Genomic DNA, 22,538 nt, shown 5'->3' with positions numbered 1-22,538 from the left:
CTACCTCTGCTTTTTATTTCCACCTGTGATACACTAAAACTCGTTACCTCGTTAATATCACTTTGTCACTGGCTGAATTATTGAGCTTTATTTTCACTGCAAGTGAGTGAGGAACAGCATGCTCTCTGCCAGTTCTAAAGTTGGTTAGCGAGAGTTCTGCACTAGTACTGAAAAGAATACCAGATGGAGCTTTACATCCTTTGATATTGGTGTGATCTTTAATGAACAGATGGTCATCTCCTTTTACTGGTTAAAATTTGAGCTGTAGAGGCTGCTGGAGTTTGTTAGTAACTTAAATTCTAAACTTCTTAAGCAAAACCTTGCAACCAAATATTTTTATTGCAGAAACATGTACCCTTAACAGTGCAATACGCATTTTCCTGTTTTATATTGCATTACTGAATGCATTACTGAGTACAGCTGAATATCACACCACCACTGCACTATAACCATAGCAAAAAAGCAAAAATGTAGGTTAGAAATTACTGTTCCTAGTGGATGAAGGCTTAGCACATGTTTTACATTCCTCTGTGCACTATTTTGACAAAGCTGTTAATCCATTTAATAGTGGATGGACAAACGTTATAGAAATGCATTCAGCCTTTATCTACTATTATCACCAACAGTAATTTATAGCCCAATGAATGTTAATTCGCAAAGAACTGATATACACAAATGAGGAGCTCTCTTTGTGGCAGTGGTGATCCTGTGCTCTGTCAACAGAAGAAAGTGAACTTAAAAAATACAGAGCACCTGCCATGTGATCTCACTGGCAGATGATTCTGGAACATGAGAACAGCATGCCAATAATGATTACAAAGCAATCAGCAACTCGTGATAATAATAGAAAACATCCACTATAAAATTTGTTTAATAAAATGATATAAGTGATTTAGGGCCAGGAGGTGGATAGTGGATGGCTGTTTACATTAAATGCAAATTGTTTGGATTGTGGAGTTCCAAAGGGCCTGAACAATTCTTGTTTAAATTTTCCCTTAAATAAACCACATATTATTCCAAGTACAAAACACAGGTCTAATAGGTACGAAATTCAGGAAAATAGCTGTGCTTCAACACAATTGGTTCTCAAATATTTATCCATCACTAGCTATCCTGGTGGTGAAGAGCTAACTTCCCAATGAGTGTGCAGGAATGAGTCTTGGAGGTGTGTGGGGAGGGGGCTTGCCATTTGAGAGCTGGGCCGCTACATAAAGTACGACGTTACAGATGGATGTAAAATTTGTGTCAGCTTGACCCGTTGAGAACGCACATCATTTAAGCCAAGCGCAGGGCAGTTTTGGTGGTTGTTACGACAAAACCTGCAGCTCAGATTGTCCCATCCATTGGGACTGAAGGAAGCTGCTGGCGAGCAATCAGTTACTGTGGGCAAATGGAATAAATCATTATTAATGATTGCTGTGTTAATAATAATCATCTAGTGATGACCAAACAAAAATAACATTCACAACCAATTAAACCTGGGGCTGTGCTAAGAGGTTCTCTATTTTAACCATCAGCTGATTGAAGTTCACTGCTTAAACTCTTTCTTACTAATATTTATATCAGCATCAGTAAGGACAATAGTGAATTGGGCAGTTAAGACACATCAATAGTAATAATTCATAGGAGTTGCCTTAACAGGTTAAATAAAATGCTACAGTAAAGATAGTAACATTTACATAGCTATTAAGAAATACCTCTTGAACTCAATGAATTTACAAGCTGTTGATCCACTGATGTAGGTAATGATGATGCCGGCAATCTATTGGACGTGCTCATACGGTTTAATAAGTGCATGTGGTTGATAGTACCCGAGTGAGACCCTTCAGGCTGATACATAGCTAAGCTGGATTTTTGGTCTGCTGTTCCACGGCCATACAGAATGTGTTTCTCTTCCTGGGCTTCCAACTGGCTTTCACAAAAGTTGACCAGTGCCTCAACTTGTTCACGTAGAGGTGGGGACTTGTATCTCCTCTGTGCCAAGTGAAAGATGGCCTCCATAAATGCTTGAAAGCACATTCCTTGTAAAATACATCAGTATAAAATATTCCATTAGATATTCTATGTTACATTTTAATACACTACATACTTCAAAAAAATCTCTGAAATTACTGCATATGCAAAATGTAATCTAATGGAGCTTCAGTTATCTATATTCAAGTTCATGGAAATTGGAGTTTAGATTACATAAATCAAGTGGAATTGAGTTTTTTTTTTTACTGATTTTTTTAAACAAAGGTTTTGAGTTCTTGATCCAGCAGGATAAGTAGTAGTTATCTAGATGTTCAACACCTGGTGTAATTTACTATCTTTGCAGCTCAGAAATTAAACTTCTGGGTCTGGAAGGCCAGCAGGAGTTAGGTTTCTGGGCCTAGGAAACAAGCAAGAGTCAGGTTTGAGGGTCTGTGGAACCGGCAGGGGTCCAGGGTGTAGGTCTGGGAAACCTGCAGGAGGTGAAGTTGTGGGAATGGGAAACCAGCAGGAGTCAGGTTTCAGGGTCTGAGAAGTAATGAGGAGTTGATGTGCCGGCATTTTTCGCAATGTGATTTTCAAAATGGAAAACATGAATCTTACCTGCAATTGAAGGGAAATTTGATTAGTTATTAAAGAGAGACCAAAAAGCTTAAAATTCATTGCATTAGAAAAAGTGCAAGCAGATTTTTGATTATCCTTTTGAGGGTCCACTCCGTATGGTGGATGATTGAAAGCGCACTGTATTTGAAAGCAAATTAATGTAGAATAAGAAGAATGCAGCTTGCCCTGTACTCCTCATAAAATGAATTTGCTGTTGTGCTACCTGGAAATTCCCCGAATAGTGACAAAGCAATTCCTTGGAAGAAGCAATTGAAAATTCAGAGTGCCACACTGACTGTGGCAGTTTAAGAGAGGTATAGGCAGAGGTATAGACAATAGCAGTAACACATTTGGGTTTTCCTGTAATTGGCTGCAAAGTATTTTCTGATAAATCTGCAGCAATGATATTACAGATCACTGTTTGGAAAGCAAGTGCTCAGAAAAATGGTTAAACAAAAAATGTGAGGGGAAGATTTGCTCTGTTCATTTTGTGTAACAAAATGATAAGTGTACTCTTTACTACGATTTATGAATTTGCCATGCATAGCTTACAGAGAAAACTGTCCTCCATATTATGTTAAAGACAGTAACTATTCGTGGGTTCAGGAGAAGTCTACGGTGCCTCTTTTAAACAGTATAAAACAATATGACTTATTTCTTTGAAGTTCACTCTACTTAACATGAACTGAAACTACCTAGATTGCTGTGATCAGGTGATTTGCATTGGCTCGATATTCTCAAGTATAGGTTCACCCGCCCAGAATCAGGAATGGAAATTCAGCCTTTATTGCAGGCCTAAGAGCCTAGCTGTCTGAGGTGATGCTAGCAGTTTAATAATAATAATGGTATTTTATTCAAGAAACACGTTCTCAGCCTGAAGGCTGAATTGCAGTGTGACTTGTAGGGTCTTTCTTACTGGTCTCTGAAAGCAAGAGCAAAAAGGTTTCCAGCTCCCAGAATCCATTGGTGACCTGTTAAAGGAATGATACTGCTTCCCTTTTTAGACCTGCTGCCTACCCCCAAAAGATCCTCTGATTTGAGAAGGACCAGGTATAAGGCCTTTGCCTGGCTTCTTCTAGGAATCTCTGTGTGTGACACAAACACAAGAATTAGAAGTAAGCCCTTCGAGCCTGCTCCACCATTTGATAAGATCATGGCTGATCTGATTCTGGCTTCAACTCCACTTTGTCTGCCACCACCCCCCCCCACCCCAACCTCTCTTGTCAACCAAAAATCTATCTAAGTCAGCCTTAAATATATTCAATGACCCACCCTCCACTGCTCTCTGGGGAAGAGAATTCCACAGACTGATGATCCTCAAGAGAAAAAAGTTCCTGTCATCTCAGTCTTAAATGGGAGATCCCTAACGTTTAAATTGTGACCCCTAGTTCTAGACTCCCCCACAAGGGGAAACATCCTCTCAGCGTCCACCCTGTCAAGTTCACTCAGGATCTTACATGTTTCAATAAGATCACCTCATTCTTTTAAACTCCAATGGGTATAGGTCCAATGTGTCCAACCTTTCCTCATAAGATACTGCCTTCATCTCAGGAATCGGTTGAGCGGACCTTCTCTGAACTGCTTCTAATGCAGTTACATCCTTTTTAAGTAAGGAAACCAAAACTGTGCACAGCTACCATTTAACTAAGCCCTGTACAACTATAGCAACAGTTCCCTACTTTTATACTTGATTCCCTTTGCAATAAACACCAATATTCCATTTGCCTTCCGAATCACTTGCTGTACTTGCATACTAACTTTTTGTGATTCATGTACCAGGACACCCAGATCCCTCTGTACTGTAGTGTTCTGCAGTCTTTCTCCATTCAACTAATACACTATACTAATATACTAATATTATTATTACCAACATATACTAATATATAACATAGAAATGAGGTGCAAGGCCAGTTTAGGGCACTGCCACTTCCAGTGTGATTTCATCACTAAATACATCTTTCCCTCTCCTCCCTTTGTAGTATTGGAAAGGAATTGTTCCCTCCATGATATCCTGATCCACTCCTCAGTTACCCCCAAAACCCCTTCCCTTTCTAACAGCAAATTTCCATGCAAATGCAGGAGATGCAGCGCCTGCCTTTCTATCTCCTCCATTCTCACCGTCCAAGGCAGTGTACTTTTTCCAATTTAGAAAATTTAGAATTTACTGTATTCGCTGTCAAAGTGCGGTCTGCTCCACATCGGGGTGACCAAACACAGATTGGGTAATTGCTTTGCAGAACATCCTCGTTCAGTCTGCAAGTGTGACCCCATAGCTTCTAATTGCTTGTCATTTTAACTTTTCACCTTGCTCCCATTCGGGCCTCTCTATCTTCGGCCTCCTGCTCTGTTCCAAAGAAACTCAATGCTAGCCTGAGCAACAGCACCAAATATTTTGATTAAGGACTTAGTAGCCTTCTAGACTCAACACTGAGTTCAACAATTTCAGACTGTAACTTCTGTCCCCATTTTTTTCCCCTTTATCTTTGCTGGCTTTGGTTCATTTTTTTTTGCTTTTGGACAGCAGCTGTTCATCATTGTGCCATTCGCACTTCCTCTGTACACAGTTTTTGTTTCTTTACTTCTCCCGTTACCACTCCCTTTGGTTTCGCAGCACCAACACTTTTGTCGTTTAATGTCTCCTGCCTTCCACCCTATCAGACACCTTCCCATTTGTTCTTTTTCTCACTCTCATCCCTTCCACTTGCTTAAGATCTATTAGAATCTAACTTTATCAGAACACAGTTCTGATAAAGGGTCATTGATCTGAAATGTTAACTCCGTTTCTCTCCTCACAGATACTGCTTGACCTGCTGACTATTTCCAGCATTTTCTGTTTTTTATTTCAGTATTCTTCAGTAGGTTGCCCCACAAAGTCCTTATTTGAGTCCTCTGCAACAGAGCCCATGTATGACTTTGCCTTCTGATGAGTTGGCACCTGCAACTAGCCTTGTCTCCTGCCCTGCCTGCAGTGCACTTGTGTCTGGTGTCTCATTTTGTGCATATTTTGCTTCTAACCTAGCCTCTATGATATGCAGTGTCAATAGCTTGAGCTGGTGTCTGAGAGTGTAAAACCATATGGTGCTGTGTCTTCACCATCTGTCTGGCTAGGTTGCACCTCTTGGATATCTGAAAGGAAAAAAGCGCAAGGGTAAGGCTCGGGTGAGGGGAGTGGGTGAAAATAAGGGGTCCGTGCTTACACCATCTGCAGCTTTTGAATCGGAAGGAATGAAGGGAACTGGGAGGTGAGAGGGAGGATTATGCTTAAGGACACTGTCAACTTTGACAATTTCAGCACTGCTGCTGGCTATGGCCTCAGGAATGGCTGTTCCAACAATGGCCAGCATCATCCCCTTCATGAGGATTATGACATGTTGGCACACCTAGCCCTCTCCAGTTAGTTCCTGCTGCATCTTGTTGTGTGCCACCTTGTCCTGCAAGAGAGAAAGAAGTGTGTCAGTGAATGTGGTGCAATCTGTCTGGATAATGTGGCTGTCACGCTTGAACAACTGGCAGTGTTTTCAATCTGTGAGAGATCTGGCTGTGAAGCTTACAGCAGTGCTAAGTGTGAGAGGGTGAGATAAAGCATATGAATATTAGTTATGAATCCTGATGATAGATTATTTTTTAGATGCGTGATGGGGGATGTGATGCACTGAGCAGTGGCTGAGGTTTGTGGTGCAGTTGGCAGCATATGGTATTTGAAGATGCATTTGCTAACCATTCATAGGTCATTGAACATCTTGTCGCCCTACATTCATGTTCTCAAGCATTGACGTCCACAGCTATTTTCTCCTACTGCCTTTTGACCATGTGGCTAGAGGGCTTCATGCTCTCCTATGGATAAGATCACCAGTGCAGTGTCCAAAAACCTTGGAGCTCTTTCCCAAGTTGTGCCATTTCTCACTGTTTCCCAATACAGATTCACTTCCTGCATAATCCCTAAAACCTGCTTCAGTCACAATACACCTCCTCTTTACGAGAGCTAAAAGCATTGCCAGCTAGCTTTCAGCAGTGCTAGGAAGTTATGCTTTCGGGTTCACTGCTGCTGCTTGTAGCCAATGAATTTCATGATTAGCACTGGCTGCAAGCAGAAGTCATTATAATGAGCAGGCAGCACATTATTGAAATGCTGCCTGCATTTCAATCAACTGCCATGAGTTAATTGCACATTACGATTCCTGCACCCATTTTCAGGGTCAATTCAATTTAGCCCCTGACAGCCAAGACTACGTTTAAAAATTAAACACCCCCCTACCTATGCTCTCCAGGTAGATATTATCAGCACTCATTGTTTAAACTTAAATAGGTAGATGATTACAGTAGTTTGTGTGGGATTGAGTCAAATAAATTAGCATCGTACCAGGTTCATTTGTGCCAAAGCAAAACTGTCCTGTTTTGAAGCTCCTGTGAATTTCTCTCTGGTGATTTTCCAACCTCGGTTGACTAACAAGGGAGGCAACAAGTGGAGACAAGGCACTAGTTTCATAGGAGGAGATGTAAGTACTAGAAATGGAAGTCATCTAATGTCCATGTACCAAACTGCCCACTTTTCAGCAAAGCCATAGTAAGTGGTGAAACAGCAGATAAAAGACTGCAGCTGGCAGGTCACAAATTAACTCTTTTTTATTAATAATTCCTTTGTGTCCCAGACAGCATGGTCAAAATTTCCTGACAAAGTCCTACCTAAAAGGACTGAGCCGTCAAGTAGGTCTCAAAGAAAGAACTATTATTTATTTGCTTAAACTACACCATTGTTATCTTTAATTATGATGCCATGAAGTTTTGCTTCAACTCACCTTATGTTTCAGAACGCTTAAACAGTTTAAATGCTTTCGTTTCTACTAATCTGAAATATGTATTTGCTTTAACTGTAAACTGACATTGTGAACAGGGTAAAAAGAATCAAAGTATTTTAAAATGTACTTGCTCTTGCAGGGGAATGCATTTTCAAGAAACAAATTTAGATGAACTAAGATGGGAGAGGCTCTAATCTAATTAACATTCAAACAAGCTTTCAAAATGCCTGAAGGAAACTGTCAAAAATAAATGTGCTGTCAACAGAAGTCTTCAAACATCACAACTTTTTTGAATCTAGCAAAGATTAATCCTCTGCATGTTAATCTTTAATGAACTGTTTTATTTGAAGAGAAAACATATCTGACAACTTTAATTTTTCAGGTCTGCTTCTCTGACATTCGGACTTGACTTTTATAGAGTTCCAATCATTGATGAAAGATAAAGTGAACCTATGCATATATTTAATCTCTTAAGAATTCCTACTTGTACATCAGCAACATGTATTCTCTATAAATAGACAAAAGAATAAGAGGATTCAAATTCTGCTGCAAGATTTCTTGAGATTATTTTTTTTTACCAGGATTTCATCCTGTGGACAGACCTAAGTTTTGTCTCATAAAATCAGCTCCATATAAAACTACAGCGTCACATTAATTTATCAAAAATATGTAACAAATTAAATTAGTCAGGAATGGGAGAAAGAATGGCTGAAGAAGTTTATTTACCAGATTCCCCCCGGTCTCCACGAATGACATTCCATCTTCGTGCAATATCAATGTACAAAATATCAACGGATGCCATGGACAGGTTACTGTTGCTGAGTTTACAGGTCCTACAATATAAAACCAATAAGTTTTGGGAACATAATGGCTATAAATGTAGTATTCAACATATCATTAAGAAATATTTTTTAGATCGGTACTGCAAATTAAATAGCGTTTTTCTCCAGGCAATGAATACTGAACCTGAAACAATATTCACATCTTCATTGCTAAATGTATCAAATATATTCAGTGAATTAAATACACAAGTCACCACTGATTCTTGAAGGAGAGAGGTGGATATAGGGTCTTGTCCAATAGTGTAGATGGAAAAGAGCAGTCCACTATTAATTAGTGAAAAGATGAAATGTGGGGAACGTTTTCCAAAGCCATAAAACAGTGCTGTGTGCTAAACATAGTAAATTTAAACAATAGTCACTAATGCAAAATACATTTTGTTCAGATAAAGAAATTTTATATAATCCAAGTTCCTCTCCTCATGGACAACTCCTTAATAGAGAATTTTCAAACAAAGCATCAAAGGGGCATCCCTTAATTGTGTGATATACCGAAATGGATTAAATCAGCTTTTCTGTTCTGTTAACGCCCTATTGCAAGTGGTATGTACTAAAATATCCTATCGAGCCTCACACAAGAGCATAATCAGGCCAAAAATGCACTCTGTGGCAAAGGAGATAAAAGGTCAGAAGCAGGTTTGAAGGGGCATCTTCAAGGAAGGGAGAGAGGTTTAAAGAGGGAACGTCAGAGCTTAAGGCTTAGATGGCCAATGATCCTGTTACCAATGGTGGGGCAAAGGAAGTTGGGATGCACAAGAGACCAAAATTGGAGGAATGGACAGTTCCCAGCAGGTTATATGGCTGGGGGTGATTAAGACACAGGGAGGAGCAAGGCCAAAAAGAATCAAAAAGTAATAAATGCCTCAACTTATATTTAAAGAAAGATCTTCACCACCACAAACACTTACAGCAGTGCTGCCATTCACCTATTTTTATTCATTCTCACGGTGTGGGCACCACTGGCAAGGTCATAATTTATGTCCATCATGTGTTGTCTGAGAGTGGTTCAACACAACTGAATGGCTTGCTAGGTCACTTCAGAGTTGAGGTGTGTGTGGGACTGGAGACAAATTTAAGCCTGACCAAGTCAGGACAGTAGGTATCCTTCCCTAAAGAATATTTGCACACCAGTGGACTAATAAATGGGACAAAAAATGGAAACAAAAGATAGGACCAGAGAAAGTGTAAATGGCTATGGCAGAAACATTACCAGCACATGCTGTCTGAGAAAATGGGAGCAGTAGATATGATCTGAAGTTACTGAACTCAATGTTATGGCTGGAAGGTTGTAAAGTGCCTATTAGAAAGACAAGGTGCTGGTCCTTAAGCTTACACTGCCTGACTACTTGATTACAAACCATTAAGTCTCACTTCTTCCAGTTCTAAGTAGCATCAGCCTGAAATTTAATTCGACTTCTCTCTCCATAGATGTTACTTGATCCTGTTTCCTGCAATTTCTGGTCTTATTTTAGATTTCCAGCAGCCACAACATTTTGTTTCTATATAAATGCAAACTGTTGTTGCTGCAGAATTTTCCTTGAGCAATTGTTTTAATTAGTGTGAAATTAATGAGATAGAATGGGACCAAATTGGTCATTAAATATAATTAAGTTTCTGTAAAACAGGATTATTGGGTAAAAAGCATCCATTATGGACCTGGGAAACTAACAAATCATTCAAGTTCCTTTTGTGACACTGCCTACACTGGTGTGCCACCAATATGAAATTGTTTTTATTTTCATCAGAAGTGAAAGTGTAATCAGTGTGTTTTACGTTTAATCTATCCAAAAAATTATAATGAGTTTTTCTGTTTGGTTGTGATTTTATCATTAATTTTTGAATTTAACTTGACAGTAGTGCAGATGGCAAATTTGGATTATTGATCGAATGGATTGCTATGGATTTTTGGGATACTGACGTGCTATAAATCATATTTCACTTTCTTGCTGCTGCATTTTGTTGCATGGGAATTATATTTTTCCAGAGCATGTAAATAATTTTGCAGAAATGTTCATGCAATAGAAACGAATAGAAAATGGCTGTTAAATATTTAGCGAGCAAAAAAAAGTCCTCATTTTACATCTGGTAATCATAGACATCAGGAAAACAAAATTTGATGTTAAAGGCTGTAGTAGTAGTGAATTCACTGACCTGATAAAGGTCCGAAACCCTGTTGGACCAAGTTTCATAGTCCCTTTAATGCCCAGAAATCTGATAAACAGCAGTGCGATACGGTCCACAATAAGCAGGTAGCTGAACTGTCTAGAATACTTAGGAAAGACTTCCTTCAGGCAGAGGGGAGACCAGTTCTGCTCTTGGCTAGACGGCGTCTCGGTTGTGACTTGTGTTTCAGCTTCAATTACTTCCTCTTTGTCACTTTCTGCTGAACATTCAGTGGGGTATGATCTATATGTGGAAAGTATAATCAGACCACAGCTTTTATTGACTTCCTTTAGTACTGAGTTTCAACTTATCAATTCTAGTTTACAAGTTAAGCTTTGCATATTGCATCTTTTGATACAAAATGGGCCATTGATATGCAGATCAATCAGAGATAAAAATGATTTCTTATTGTGCAATGTGAAGTAATTACGACAACATTCAGTAACAAAGGCCCCAACATTGATAAGGGTGGGTTGGGTAGGAGAGGGGCAGAGTTTCAAATGGTTTCCCTACATGGCGTGGAGTTTTGACTATTTTTCATTTGCATGTCGATCTGATTGTCAGACCGAGCTTACAGTCAGGCAGGGAGCACCCTGAAATAGGTCTTGCAGCTGCTACAGGTAGGGTTGGGAGTTGGAGGTTCCAATATCCAACTGCAAGAAGGGATGGTTTTGATTCCTTACGCCAGGGTTTTTTGTATGTGCAGGTAGAGATCTTGGGGAGCCGGGGGAAGAGCTTTTGTTTCTACTCTACCACCAGCCATGCTGTAAAAGCACATACTCTCTTCCAAAAGCTGTCTTCCCCACCTATCACCTGCCAGGTTTCCTCAGGCCAGGGAAATTTGGATAGTCAGGATTTAACCTGTGATGCAGTTTAAATCAGAGGCTACCAGCCTTATTAAAATATTTACCAGTTTCTTTGTAGCAGGTTGGCCACTCATCCCCTGTCCTTCCTCTGTTAAACTCAGAACTGGGCAATTTGGGGCCAGGTTTGAGATTTTTTAAGTCTCACCCAACTTCAACACACCCCTTTTCGGAGGTTAAAATTCATCCCAAAATGAAGAAGCAGCAGAGATTCACAATCTAACAAAGAATCACTGGCAGTGTTGAGAACTTGGCTCCATTCAGTATTTCAGATGCAAGATGACTCAATTTAAAAATTAGTAAAGTAGGATTAAGAAGGGAAATCAGGCAGAAGGTCTATTCCTGTTATTGGGTATTTAATGTAAATGGATGATAAAATTGGACAAGCTCAATTACCATTATCTTATTTGTCTTTGAGCTGTGTCTAGGTAATCAAATATACCCAAAGGTGGTAACAGACAAACCCCCCATAGTCTTGTAGAATTGTCACCCAGGAACACCACAAAAGGGGAGAGAGATAATTAGATGTGTTTCTGGTAAGAAAATGGTTAATCAGATGGTTTTGAAGTTGGCTAAATGTTATATTGTTATTGATTTAATGTAGAAATGTTATCTATTAGGTCTGCCTGTTAGATGCAGAAACCACTGAACTGTTGAATTAATATTAACCTTAAAGCAATGGTCAGTTTAGACAATAAACCTAATTAAAAGACATTAATTAATTTAAAATATGATCTTCAGGAACAGGACATTGGTATGGAATGGTGTAACATAAAGTTGCGAAGCTTACAGGTCTAAGGAAAAAGAACTTGGTAAAACGTAAGTATTGCACAGACACAGAACAGGCAGAAGTTTCTTTATTGGGGAGCTCACGAAGCTCTACTTGAAGGTTACACCTGCCTGAAAAATAAACATAGATCTGAAAAATTAGGGAGCATAGCAAATTAGGGAGCATGGAATTAAGGCTGCAAGGAAGCGCCTATCAAATTAGTGTTGAATGATAACTACATAATGTAACTACAAAACATGCAAACTGTCATGTAGCAGGGTTGCAAAAAATGTATTAAAAATGGGTGTTGGAACAGGCATTTCAGAATTCAATTAAGGTCCAACAAATTATGTACACTGAGCTTGGGAGTGTAACATGATTTGAGTTTTCCAGGTAAAACTAGTTTTGTCAAAAGTGCTGCTGTTAAGTGTATGTTTAACATAATAATTATTATTGTTCGTAATTATTATTATTGCATGCTTAATAAATCTGTGATATATGAAATTTAATGCTGCTGTGGCCAGGTTGGGGAGGAGGGGGAAGGGCGTCCTCAGATTCCGCCTGGAACATTGGCTCCTCCTCTGCCTCTGGAAGGCTGCCATCAGGCAGCTGCTGTGCTCCTCGCAGCAATAGCAAGGATGGGGGGGGTGGTTTGCAGAATGACTGGAAAATTCCAGTTGGCCTCTGATCATTACCCTTAATTATCTTTTTAATTATTTTAACAAGTTACCTGCCACTTGTAGGCGGGTAGCCATTCCACCCCTATCCAGCCTCCAGGAAAATGAACTGGGGGTGGGATGGTGCTGGCAATCTGGCACGTCGGCCTGAAATTATGCACCTGTCCACCTCCGTTCCCAATATCAGGATGAAAATTCTGTTTATGGAGGATGTCCTAAACAACCAGAAAAGTTAGGAGTGGTGTATTCAGATGTGAGTGAATTTTTAATGGTCTGATAAATCATTATTACTATCAAGCAACTGGAAATTTATTTTTGCAATGTAGAGTCTCATTCCTTTGATTATTGTTGGTAATTTTTAAAAATTATATTTTAATTAATTTTTTTTAACTTTTCTATTTCTCTTCTATCTCTCACTTAAACCCATCTTTCTTTCCCTCTATTTTGCTTTCTGTACAAGATTTTACATTGAATTAAATATACTCAGTATATTTCCTGGTTTAGACTCGGCTGAATTTTCCCACAGGTGTTGGGAGTTTGATGTCAGGGCCATTTCTGGGTCCTGCATGTTTTAGTGGCACACCTACCAGCTTAATTTTAAGGGAGGTGGCCAATCCCCTGGGCAGAATTTTCCCCCCATTGGGGGGGAAGTTCTGGAGTGGGTGTGTGCAGGCATGCCTCCGATCGGCACCCCTGATTGGGGGCACGCCGCCATTTTACATGGGCAGGCCAATTAAGGCCCACCTAGTGTGATGTCCGCAAGGAAGCTGTGCAGGCAGGGGGCGATTCCCTAAGCCAAGAGTGCGCTCTTTCACACATGTGTGCGAAAGAGCGCACTCATCTCCCTGAGGCTGCCTCAGGGGGATCGGCTACAAATTTAAAAATGTTAAAAACAGAAAAATAAAATTTCCCTGACATGTCACCTCATGTAACACTGTCACATGAGTTGGGACATGTCCATCACTTTTAGTTAAAATTTTATTAACTTTTTAAAAACCTACGTGAAACCTCACCCCGCCCGTGGATGAGGTTTTATGCTTTCTCTGAAGCCTGCCAGGGATCCCGGCCTGCCCGCCAACCTTAAGGTGGGACGGGCAGGTCCTTTAAGTACTGAAATTAGTTTTTAAATGGCCTCAATAGGCCGTTGACAGGTCGGCGAGCGCACAGCTGATTCGGCTGTGACTCTACTGACCTGAAAATTGAAATAACGCGGGGTGACGTCAAGAATTCCGCCCGACATCATCCCGCGTCATTTTACGGGTTGGCGAGTGGGCCCCATCTCCTCCGCTCGTCGACCGGGAAATCCTGCCCCTTATCTTCAAAGCTGCTGCCCTAAGGCTGGGAAAATTCCAGCCTGCATGCTTCAGTAAAGATTCTTCAATCTAATTGGTTGAGATGTCACACTGTTGCTTGCCCTGCTCACAGAGGACCCAGAGCCCCTTTGGAGGGCACCGTGCTGAAATATATCTGTAATTGCCATAAGTTGCTGTGCAAAAGCCCACAAAAAAATCTGTGGGTAGCTATAAGCTTACTGAATGGCAAGCACCGTTCCTTCATTGGTGACTGCAAAATCTGGCTCATCATCAAAAACGTGTGATTACTCAAATTATAACACATTCCGAAGATATCCAAGACTTTTAATATATCACTCTTAGCACTGGATATTTTAAATCAAGTACAAAATAGTACGTTGAGTTAGTTTTGCAAATATCAATAAGTACAAATTCTCCCCTTTCTACCTTCACGCTACTGTTGCATCACACAGTCTTCTATAGTCAAAGTGATTTGTGCTCCATTATTGATACGGGTTTTAAAAAATACAAGATATATGCCCAGTAAAGCTCTTCCTTCAATATCTCTCCCCTTTTGTTTGTAGGGAAGTACTCGCTCTTTGCTCTCCTGCGTGCTTCCAACCTATAGCAATGTCAAGGCTGTAAACCTAACCTGTGGGAATGTGCATCCCACCACTTTGTAATAAAGCAGAGGGGCAGCAACTGCTCCAATAATAATGCAACTACTGATCCTTTCCCAATTTTAATTATTCCTGTTTCAGAAACAAAGTGATTCTTTTTATTTCTGACTGGCTTTCTACCTGCAAAGGGTGGCAAGAATGTAGAGAACACAAGAACCTATTTCTATCAGGGATTGATTTATGCATGAAAGCCAGTGGTAAGTCACCACATGGTCCATAAAGTGATATAAAATACTCACTGCATATTTGTAAACCATACCTGTAAAAGACTAGAATCCCAATATTGCTTAGTGGAATGCAGCGTGAAAGGCTTAATAATAGGATGCAGACATATTGGGGATGTAAATCACAAATTCTGCTTGTGTTTGAAAAGCTGTCTGGCATAACTAAGAAATCCCACTGCTATGTTGCTAGGCAACAACTATTACATTTGAAACCTGATTTTTACAATCAAAGAATATAAAAATGCCTTTATTTCTTCTTCCTATTTTCTTCTCTTGCCTTCCTCTGAAGGTGATGTATACTAGGGTACAAATTTATGATGGAAGGTGCCCTTTGTGTGAACCTGCAAAGTGAGCACTGGCAGGCTTATCAACTATAGATTGAGATATACATTTTTCACTTGACTTTTGTTCATTACACATCAGAAAAGACAAACCTATATGTATACTTCATGAAATATAAAATAATTATTTCTTCTGTGGTGCTTTTATCAGGATAGTTTACAATTAAATAAACCATAACAGTTAAAGACTTTGGGCGGAATCGTCCCAGATATGCAAAAAGTGCAGTAGCGGGCAGGAAAAAGGATGTTTTACCCACTGACCATAATGGCAGGTTTGCATGCCGAGTCGTCCCAATCCTGGCATGTCCCACCTCATTAATAATGCATTCCCGGGAAACATGCTGGATTGCTGGCCTTTGATTCACCCGGTCCTGCCATCACCTCAGACCTTCAGTAATCTGGGCGCCATATTTTAAGGACACCCCTGCACAGAGCTAACACTCTCTAAGGGATTGGAAGCTGCTGCAAAGTCATTGCTGCCAAAGGGATGAAACATGCTTCCCCCAAATTTAGCAACGCCTCCCTAAGGTGCCTACTGGACGCAGTGGGAGGCCCGCCGTGAAATCCTCTATCCCCGCTCTGGGCAAAGACCAGCAAGCAAGTGACAAATCCAGCATGGGAGGCAGAAGCAGCGATGGTCAGCGCCAACGCCCTGCAAAAGAGCACAACCACCCAGTGCCAACAGAGGATGAATGATCTCCTCCGTTCCGCCAGGGTTAATCACTCTTCTCATCCGTTTGAACGCACACACTTACAAACCCATCACACATCCACAGGGATCTCACTCACTGCCAGTTCAAGGAACACCACCATTCACACTCACACACACCTTCATCTGCCCTGCAGATTGTGTCCTCATCCCATCCATGGCACCACTCACCACGCACAAAAGCCAAGCATCCTTCTCACCTGACCTGGCAGGCGTCCTGCTTACACTCTTTCCAACTGTCTTCATGCAGGACAAGCTGGCACACAACAAAAGGGAGAAGTCGTAGACTGGTGGAGGAGTCCGAGTCAGATGACGAGGACATCAAAGTCCTCGCAGACTTTGAAAATAGAGTCATCTGGCTGGCTGGCGATGATCTGGACCATTCCTGTGCTGATGGTGAAGTTGGCGGTGCTCAGCCAAATGAGGATCCAGCAGTGCAACATCCATCAGACAAACATGCTGTGAATGAGTTCCCTTGTTCTGTCGTCCCTTGCCATGCATTAATTATCTCTCCTGGTTTTCGCAGGCATATCTGCAAAGCAGCCAAGGGGGTCCATGAGTCAGGTTCTTGACTCAAGCCCCAAAGACACCTTGGAAGAATAAAAACATAGAAAATAGGAGCAGGAGTAGGCCATTCAGCCCTTTGAGCCTGCTCCGCCATTCATTATGATCATGGCTGATCATCTAACTCAATTGCCTCCTCCCGCTTTCTCCCCATATCCTTTGATCCCTTTTGCCTCAAGAGCAATATCTAACTCCTTCTTGAAAACGTACAATGTTTTGGCCTCAACTACTTTCTGTGGTAGCTAATTCCACAGGCTCACCACTCTCTGGGTGAAGAAATTTCTCCTCACCTCAGTCCTAAATGGTCTACTCTGTACCCTCAGACTGTGACCCCTGGTTTTGGACTCCCCCACCATCGGGAACATACTTCCTGCATCTACCCTGTCTAGTCCTGTTAGAATTTTATAGGTTTCTATGAGATCCCCCCTCATTCTTCTGAACTCCAGCGAATATAATCCTAACTGACTCAATCTCTCCACATATGTCAGTTCCGCCATCCCAGGAATCAGTCTGGTAAACCTTCACTGCACTCCCTCTACAGCAAGAGTATCCTTCCTCAGATAAGGAGACCAAAACTGCACACAATATTCCAGGCGTGGTCTCACCAAGGCCCTGTATAATTGCAGCAAGGCATCCCTGCTCCTGTACTTGAATCCTCTCGCCATGAAGGCCAACATACCATTTGCTTTCTTTACTGCCTGCTGCACCTGCATGCTTACCTTTAGCGACTGGTGTACGAGGACACCCAGGTCTCGTTGTACATTCTCCTCTCTCAATTTATAGCCATTCAGATAATAATCTGCCTTCCTGTTTTTGCTACCAAAGTGGATAACCTCACATTTATCCACATTATACTGCATCTGCCATGCATTTGCCCACTCACTCAGCTTGTCGAAATCACCCTGAAGCATCTCTGCATCGTCCTCACAGCTCACCCTGCAACCCAGCTTTGTGTCATCTGCAAATTTGGAGATATTACATTAAGTTCCCTCATCTAAATCATTAATATATATTGTGAATCGCTGGGGTCCCAGCACCGATCCCTGCGGTGCCCCATTAGTTACTGCCTGCCATTCGGAAAAAGACCTGTTTATTCCTACTCTTTGTTTCCTGTCTGCCAACCAGTTTTCTATCCATCTCAATACACTACCCCCAATCCCAATGCGCTTTAGTTTTACACGCTAATCTCCTATGTGAGGCTTTGTCGAAAACCTTCTGAAAGTCCAAATAAACCATATCTACTGGCTCCCCCTCATCAACTCTACTAGTTACATCCTCGAAACATTCCAGTAGATTTGTCAAGCATGATTTCCCTTTTGTAAATCCATGCTGACTCTGTCCGATTCTGCCGCTGTTTTCCAAGTACTCAGCTATTAAATCTTTTAAAATGGACTCTAGAATTTTCCCCACTACTGACATCAGGTTGACTGGTCTATAATTCCCTGTTTTCTCTCTACCTCCCTTTTTAAATAGTGGGGTTACATTAGCTACCCTCCAATCTATAGGAACTGTTCCAGAGTCTATAGAATCTTGGAAGATGACCACCAATGCATCTACTATTTCTAGGGCCACTTCCTTAAGTACTCTGGGATGTAGATTATCAGGCCCTGGGGATTTATCGGCCTTCAATCCCATCAATTTCTCCAACACCATTTCCCTACTAATACTGATTTCTTTCAGTTCCTCCCTCTCACTAAACCCTGTGTTCCCCAACATTTTTGGTATGTTATTTGTGTCCTTCTTTGTGAAGACAGAACCAAGTACGTATTTAGTTGGTCAGCTATTTCTTTGTTCCCCATAATAAATTCCCCTGTTTCTGACTGTAAGGGACCTACATTTGCCTTCACCAATCTTTTTCTCTTCACATACCTATAGAAACCTTTATAGTCAGTTTTTATGTTCCCCGCAAGCTTACTCTCGTACTCTACTTTCCCCTTCTTAATCAATCCCTTGGTCCTCCTTTGCTGAATTCTAAAGTGCTCCCAATCCTCAGGTCTGTTGTGTTTTCTGGCCAATTTGTATGCCTCTTCCTTGGATCTAATACTATCTCTAATTTCCCTTGTAAGCCATGGTTTGGCCACCTTTCCCACTTTACTTTTGTGCCAGACAGGAATAAACAATTGTTGCAGTTTGCAGTTGCATGCGCTCTTTGAACGTTTGTCATTGCCTATCCACTGTCATCCCTTTAAGTAACGTTTCCCAATCCACCATAGCCAACTCGCACCTCATACCATCGTAGTTTCCTTTATTAAGATTCAGGACCCTAGTCTCAGAATCAACTACGTCACCCTCCATCTTGATGAAGAATTTTATCATATTATGGTCGCTCATCCCCAAGGGGCCTCGCACTAGACTGCCAATTATTCCTTTCTCATTACACAATACCCAGTCTAGGATGGCCTGTTCTCTAGTTGGTTCCTCAACATATTGGTCCAGAAAACCATCCAGTATACACTTCAGGAATTCCTCTTCTACAGTATTGTTACTAATTTGATTTGCCCAATCTATCTGCAGATTAAAGTCACCCATAATTACAGATGTTCCTTTATGCATGCGCCTCTAATTTCCTGTTTAATGCCATTCTCAACATCACGCTATAGTTTGGGGGTCTATATACAACCCCCACTAACATATTTTGCCCCTTAATGTTTCTCAGCTCTACCCATACAGATTCCACATAGTCGGAGCTAATGTCTTTCCTCACTATTGCGTTAATTTCCTCTTTAACCAGCAATGCAACTCCACCGCCTTTTCCTTTTTGCCTGTCCTTCCTAAATACTGAATACCCCTGGATCTTCAGTTCCCATCCCTGGTCACCCTGCAGCCATGTCTCCGTAATCCCGGCTATATCATACCTGTTTACATCTATTTGCATGGTTAATTCATCCACTTTATTGCGAATGCTCCTCGTTTTAAGGCACAAAGCCTTAAGGCTTGTCTTTTTAACATTACTTGTCCAGTTCCCACTATTTTTCACTGAGGCCCTGTTTGATTCTTGCCCTTGATTTCTCTGCCTATCACTTCTCTTATTCCCCTTTCTGTCTTTTGTTCTTATCCTTGATTCCCCCTACTCTGACTCCTTGCATAGGTTCCCAACCCCTTGCCATTTTAGTTTAAATCCTCCCCAACCACTCTAGCAAATATTCCCCCAGGACATCAGTCCCAGTCCTGCCCAGGTGTAACCCGTCCAGTTTGTACTGGTCCCACCTCCCCCAGAACTGGTCCCAGTGTCCCAGAAATCTGAAACCCTCCCCTTCACACCATCTCTTCAGTCACGTATTCATCCGATATGTCCTGCTATTTCTATTCTGACTAGCATGTGGCACTGGTAGTAATCCTGAGATCACTACCTTTGAGGTCCTACTTTTCAACTTACTTCCTAACTCCCTATATCCTGCTTTTAGGACCTCATCCCTTTTTTTACATATGTCGTTTGTACCAATGTGTACCACGACCACTGGCTGTTCACCCTCCCTCTTCAGAATGTCCTGCAGCCGCTCTGAGACATCCTTAACCCTAGCACCAGGGAGGCAACATACCATCCTGGAGTCTTGTTTGCGGCCACAGAAACACCTATCTATTCCTCTTACAATTGAATCCCCTATAACTATTGCATTCCCACACTTTTTACTCCTCCCCTGTGCAGCAGAGCCAACCGTGGTGCAACGAATCTGGCTGTTGCTGCTTTCCCCGAGAGGCCATTCCCCCCAACAGTATCCAAAGCGGTATATCTGTTTTGCAGGGGAATAACCACAGGAGATTCCTGCACTGCCTGCCTAGTCCTCTTGCTCTGCCTGATAGTCACCCGTTCCCTTCTTGCCTGTGGACTCTTAGCCTGCGGTGTGACCGCCTCTCTATACGTGCTATCCACGATACTCTCCGCCTCGCGGATACTCCACAGTGTCCCCAGCCGCCATTCCAGCTCTGAAAACCGGGCTTCCAGGAGCTGCAGCTGGAGACACTTCCCGCACACATGCTGGCCCCGGGCACTGGAAATGCACACATAGAGCAGGAGGAGCACACCAGGGCTTTGAGCTCTCCTACCATGACTTACCCCTTTAAATTAAATTAAACCTTTTGGAAGATACTTAATATCAAATAATATCAATTACTCCAGGGCCCTTCTTCCCTGCTCCTCGTTACAGAATATAGCCCTTACAAACGATGAACCACAAAATAAGACCTTAAAAACAATAAGTGATAAAAGTAGTAAATACTTACCCGACCGTACTCATGGTACTCAAAGGATCACCTCGTCCCCTCCTCACTGAACTCTCTGTTATCAAACTCCAACTTAAGCACTCTACTGCAGCCCAAAGCAGCACTCCAGTGCAGACAAATCTGATGGCACCCTCTTTGAAGACCCATCACAGCGCTCACCCATACCCTCTACCAGTGCAGAGACATACACCTCAAAGGGACCTAGTTCTAGAGTAACCTCAGGGTCACAATCTAGTGAGCATATTGCACTGATCCACAGCAGGCAGCGGCAGGGACTTCCCAAATTTCCCAGGAGAACTCCTGGAGGCCAAAAATCTGCTGAGTCCGAGTCAGGTGGACTTGGTCATACATCAGTTGCTGAAGCTGCAAAGGCAAGTTCAGTAACATCAGAAGGGATGTCCGCTGCACTCCTCAGATTGCAAAGCGTGATGGAGTCCATCCACCTTCAGTCTGAGGTGATAGCGCCAGCATGCCAAGGCACTGAGGTCAACACTGGTAAGATGGCAGCCACCATGGAGATCTTGGTCCAGGAAATCAGTCTGGCACTGCTGCGCGGGCTGAACTCCATCGCTGACGCCATACTTGACCTCCAACAGTGTCGACGTGAGCGGGTTGCAGGTCAGCTCAATCTCACCCAGCTTCCCCTTCTCCTCAAGGAGTCAGCCAGGGGCCCTCGTGCACCCATAGGGAGGAGGATCAGCAGGTGCACACCCTGGGGACATTCACCCAGGTGACTCTGGGAGCGTCCAGCCCATCCGAATCCCGTCTTCCTGTGACCCTTGCAGCTCCAGCTCCACAGGCTGAGCAGGGTGTCACTGCCACACAGCAGGACCCAGAAGCAGGCCGGGGCCCTCCGGAGGACGCCCGCCAAGGTCATCACCGACAAGACCTAGCAGTCAGCAGGTTGCCTCCACCTCCACTGCGGAAGTTGGAGGAGAACCAAGCTATAGAGGCAGGGTTAGGAAGGTTAAGAAGATGTAGCTCTTTTAAAGCCAACCTAATAAACTAAATCAACAAAATGAGGGATAAAGTAAACACAGCTCCTGAGTTAGGTTAGCTGTAAAACCAAAGACAAAGTTTAAAGGAAACTTACAAACATCAAATCAAAATGTGATTAAGAGGGTCGATAAAGCACCCCAGCCCCCCCAAGGTGCCCACCGGGCACGGAAGGCCTCGATGGTGCCGGCAGACACTGCGTGCTCCCTCTACAGAGACACCCGGCTGCGAACGTAGCCGCAGAAAAGGGACAAACAGTCGGGTGGGACAACACCCTCGATCGCCCGCTGCCTGGACCTGTTAATGGCTAACTTGGCCAAGCCCAGGAGCAGGTTCACGAGGAGGTCCTCCTCCTTCCCGGCCCCCCTCCGCACCGGGTGTCCGTAGATCAGGAGCGTGGGACTGAAGTGCAAACAAAACAGTAATAAAAGGTTTTTTAAATAACTGAAAAGGGAGTGCAGCCTATCACACCCTATATAAACATGGTCCACGGACTCCACAAGACCACAAAAAGGGCAGGTGTCCTGGGAGTCTGTGAACCTACACATTCTTCGGTTGTAGGGGACTGCTGCGTGCAACACCCTCCAACCTAGGTCCCCGACGGAAAGCGGGAGGACACCTCCGTAGAGGGCCTCCCAACGGGGACCTCCGCCGCCGGACAGCAACAAGGCACGCCAGGGCGTGTCCGGGCAGGGGCAAGGGCAAGAAAGTGAATGTGCAGCAGCAGCCTGTACAGGAAACTCCTCCGCGCCGTGCTAAAGGGCACAGAGGGCATTTCCCCGAGGCGGCTCATATTGCAGGGCACTGGGACCCGAGTTAAGAAGATGTAA

The 22,538-nt window shown here is 42.6% G+C and overlaps 1 protein-coding gene across 2 annotated transcripts in view; it reads right to left on the bottom strand.

Moving 5' to 3' along the window:
* Positions 1–320: 320 nt before the first annotated feature.
* ttll11 (tubulin tyrosine ligase-like family, member 11) overlaps positions 321–22,538 on the bottom strand; it is a 235,523-nt gene continuing 213,305 nt past the window's right edge. The window contains exons 7-10 of one of the 2 annotated variants that reach the window (XM_078549956.1): positions 10,361–10,615; positions 8,097–8,203; positions 1,698–2,021; positions 321–1,380 (exon numbers count right to left, since the gene is read on the bottom strand). In XM_078549956.1, coding sequence (XP_078406082.1) covers positions 1,205–1,380; positions 1,698–2,021; positions 8,097–8,203; positions 10,361–10,615 — 862 coding nt within the window. In that variant the 3' untranslated portion in view covers positions 321–1,204. Of the gene's footprint in view, positions 1,381–1,697; positions 2,022–2,048; positions 2,575–8,096; positions 8,204–10,360; positions 10,616–22,538 lie in introns of those variants that run through there. The other variant, XM_078549957.1, reaches the window with a different exon arrangement.

The sequence above is a fragment of the Cetorhinus maximus genome, chromosome 10, assembly GCF_964194155.1.
Source record: "Cetorhinus maximus chromosome 10, sCetMax3.hap1.1, whole genome shotgun sequence".
NCBI classification, from domain to species: Eukaryota; Metazoa; Chordata; class Chondrichthyes; order Lamniformes; family Cetorhinidae; genus Cetorhinus; species Cetorhinus maximus.
The sequence above is the reverse complement of the archived record's forward strand: the minus strand, read 5'-3'. Positions and strand labels throughout refer to the sequence as shown.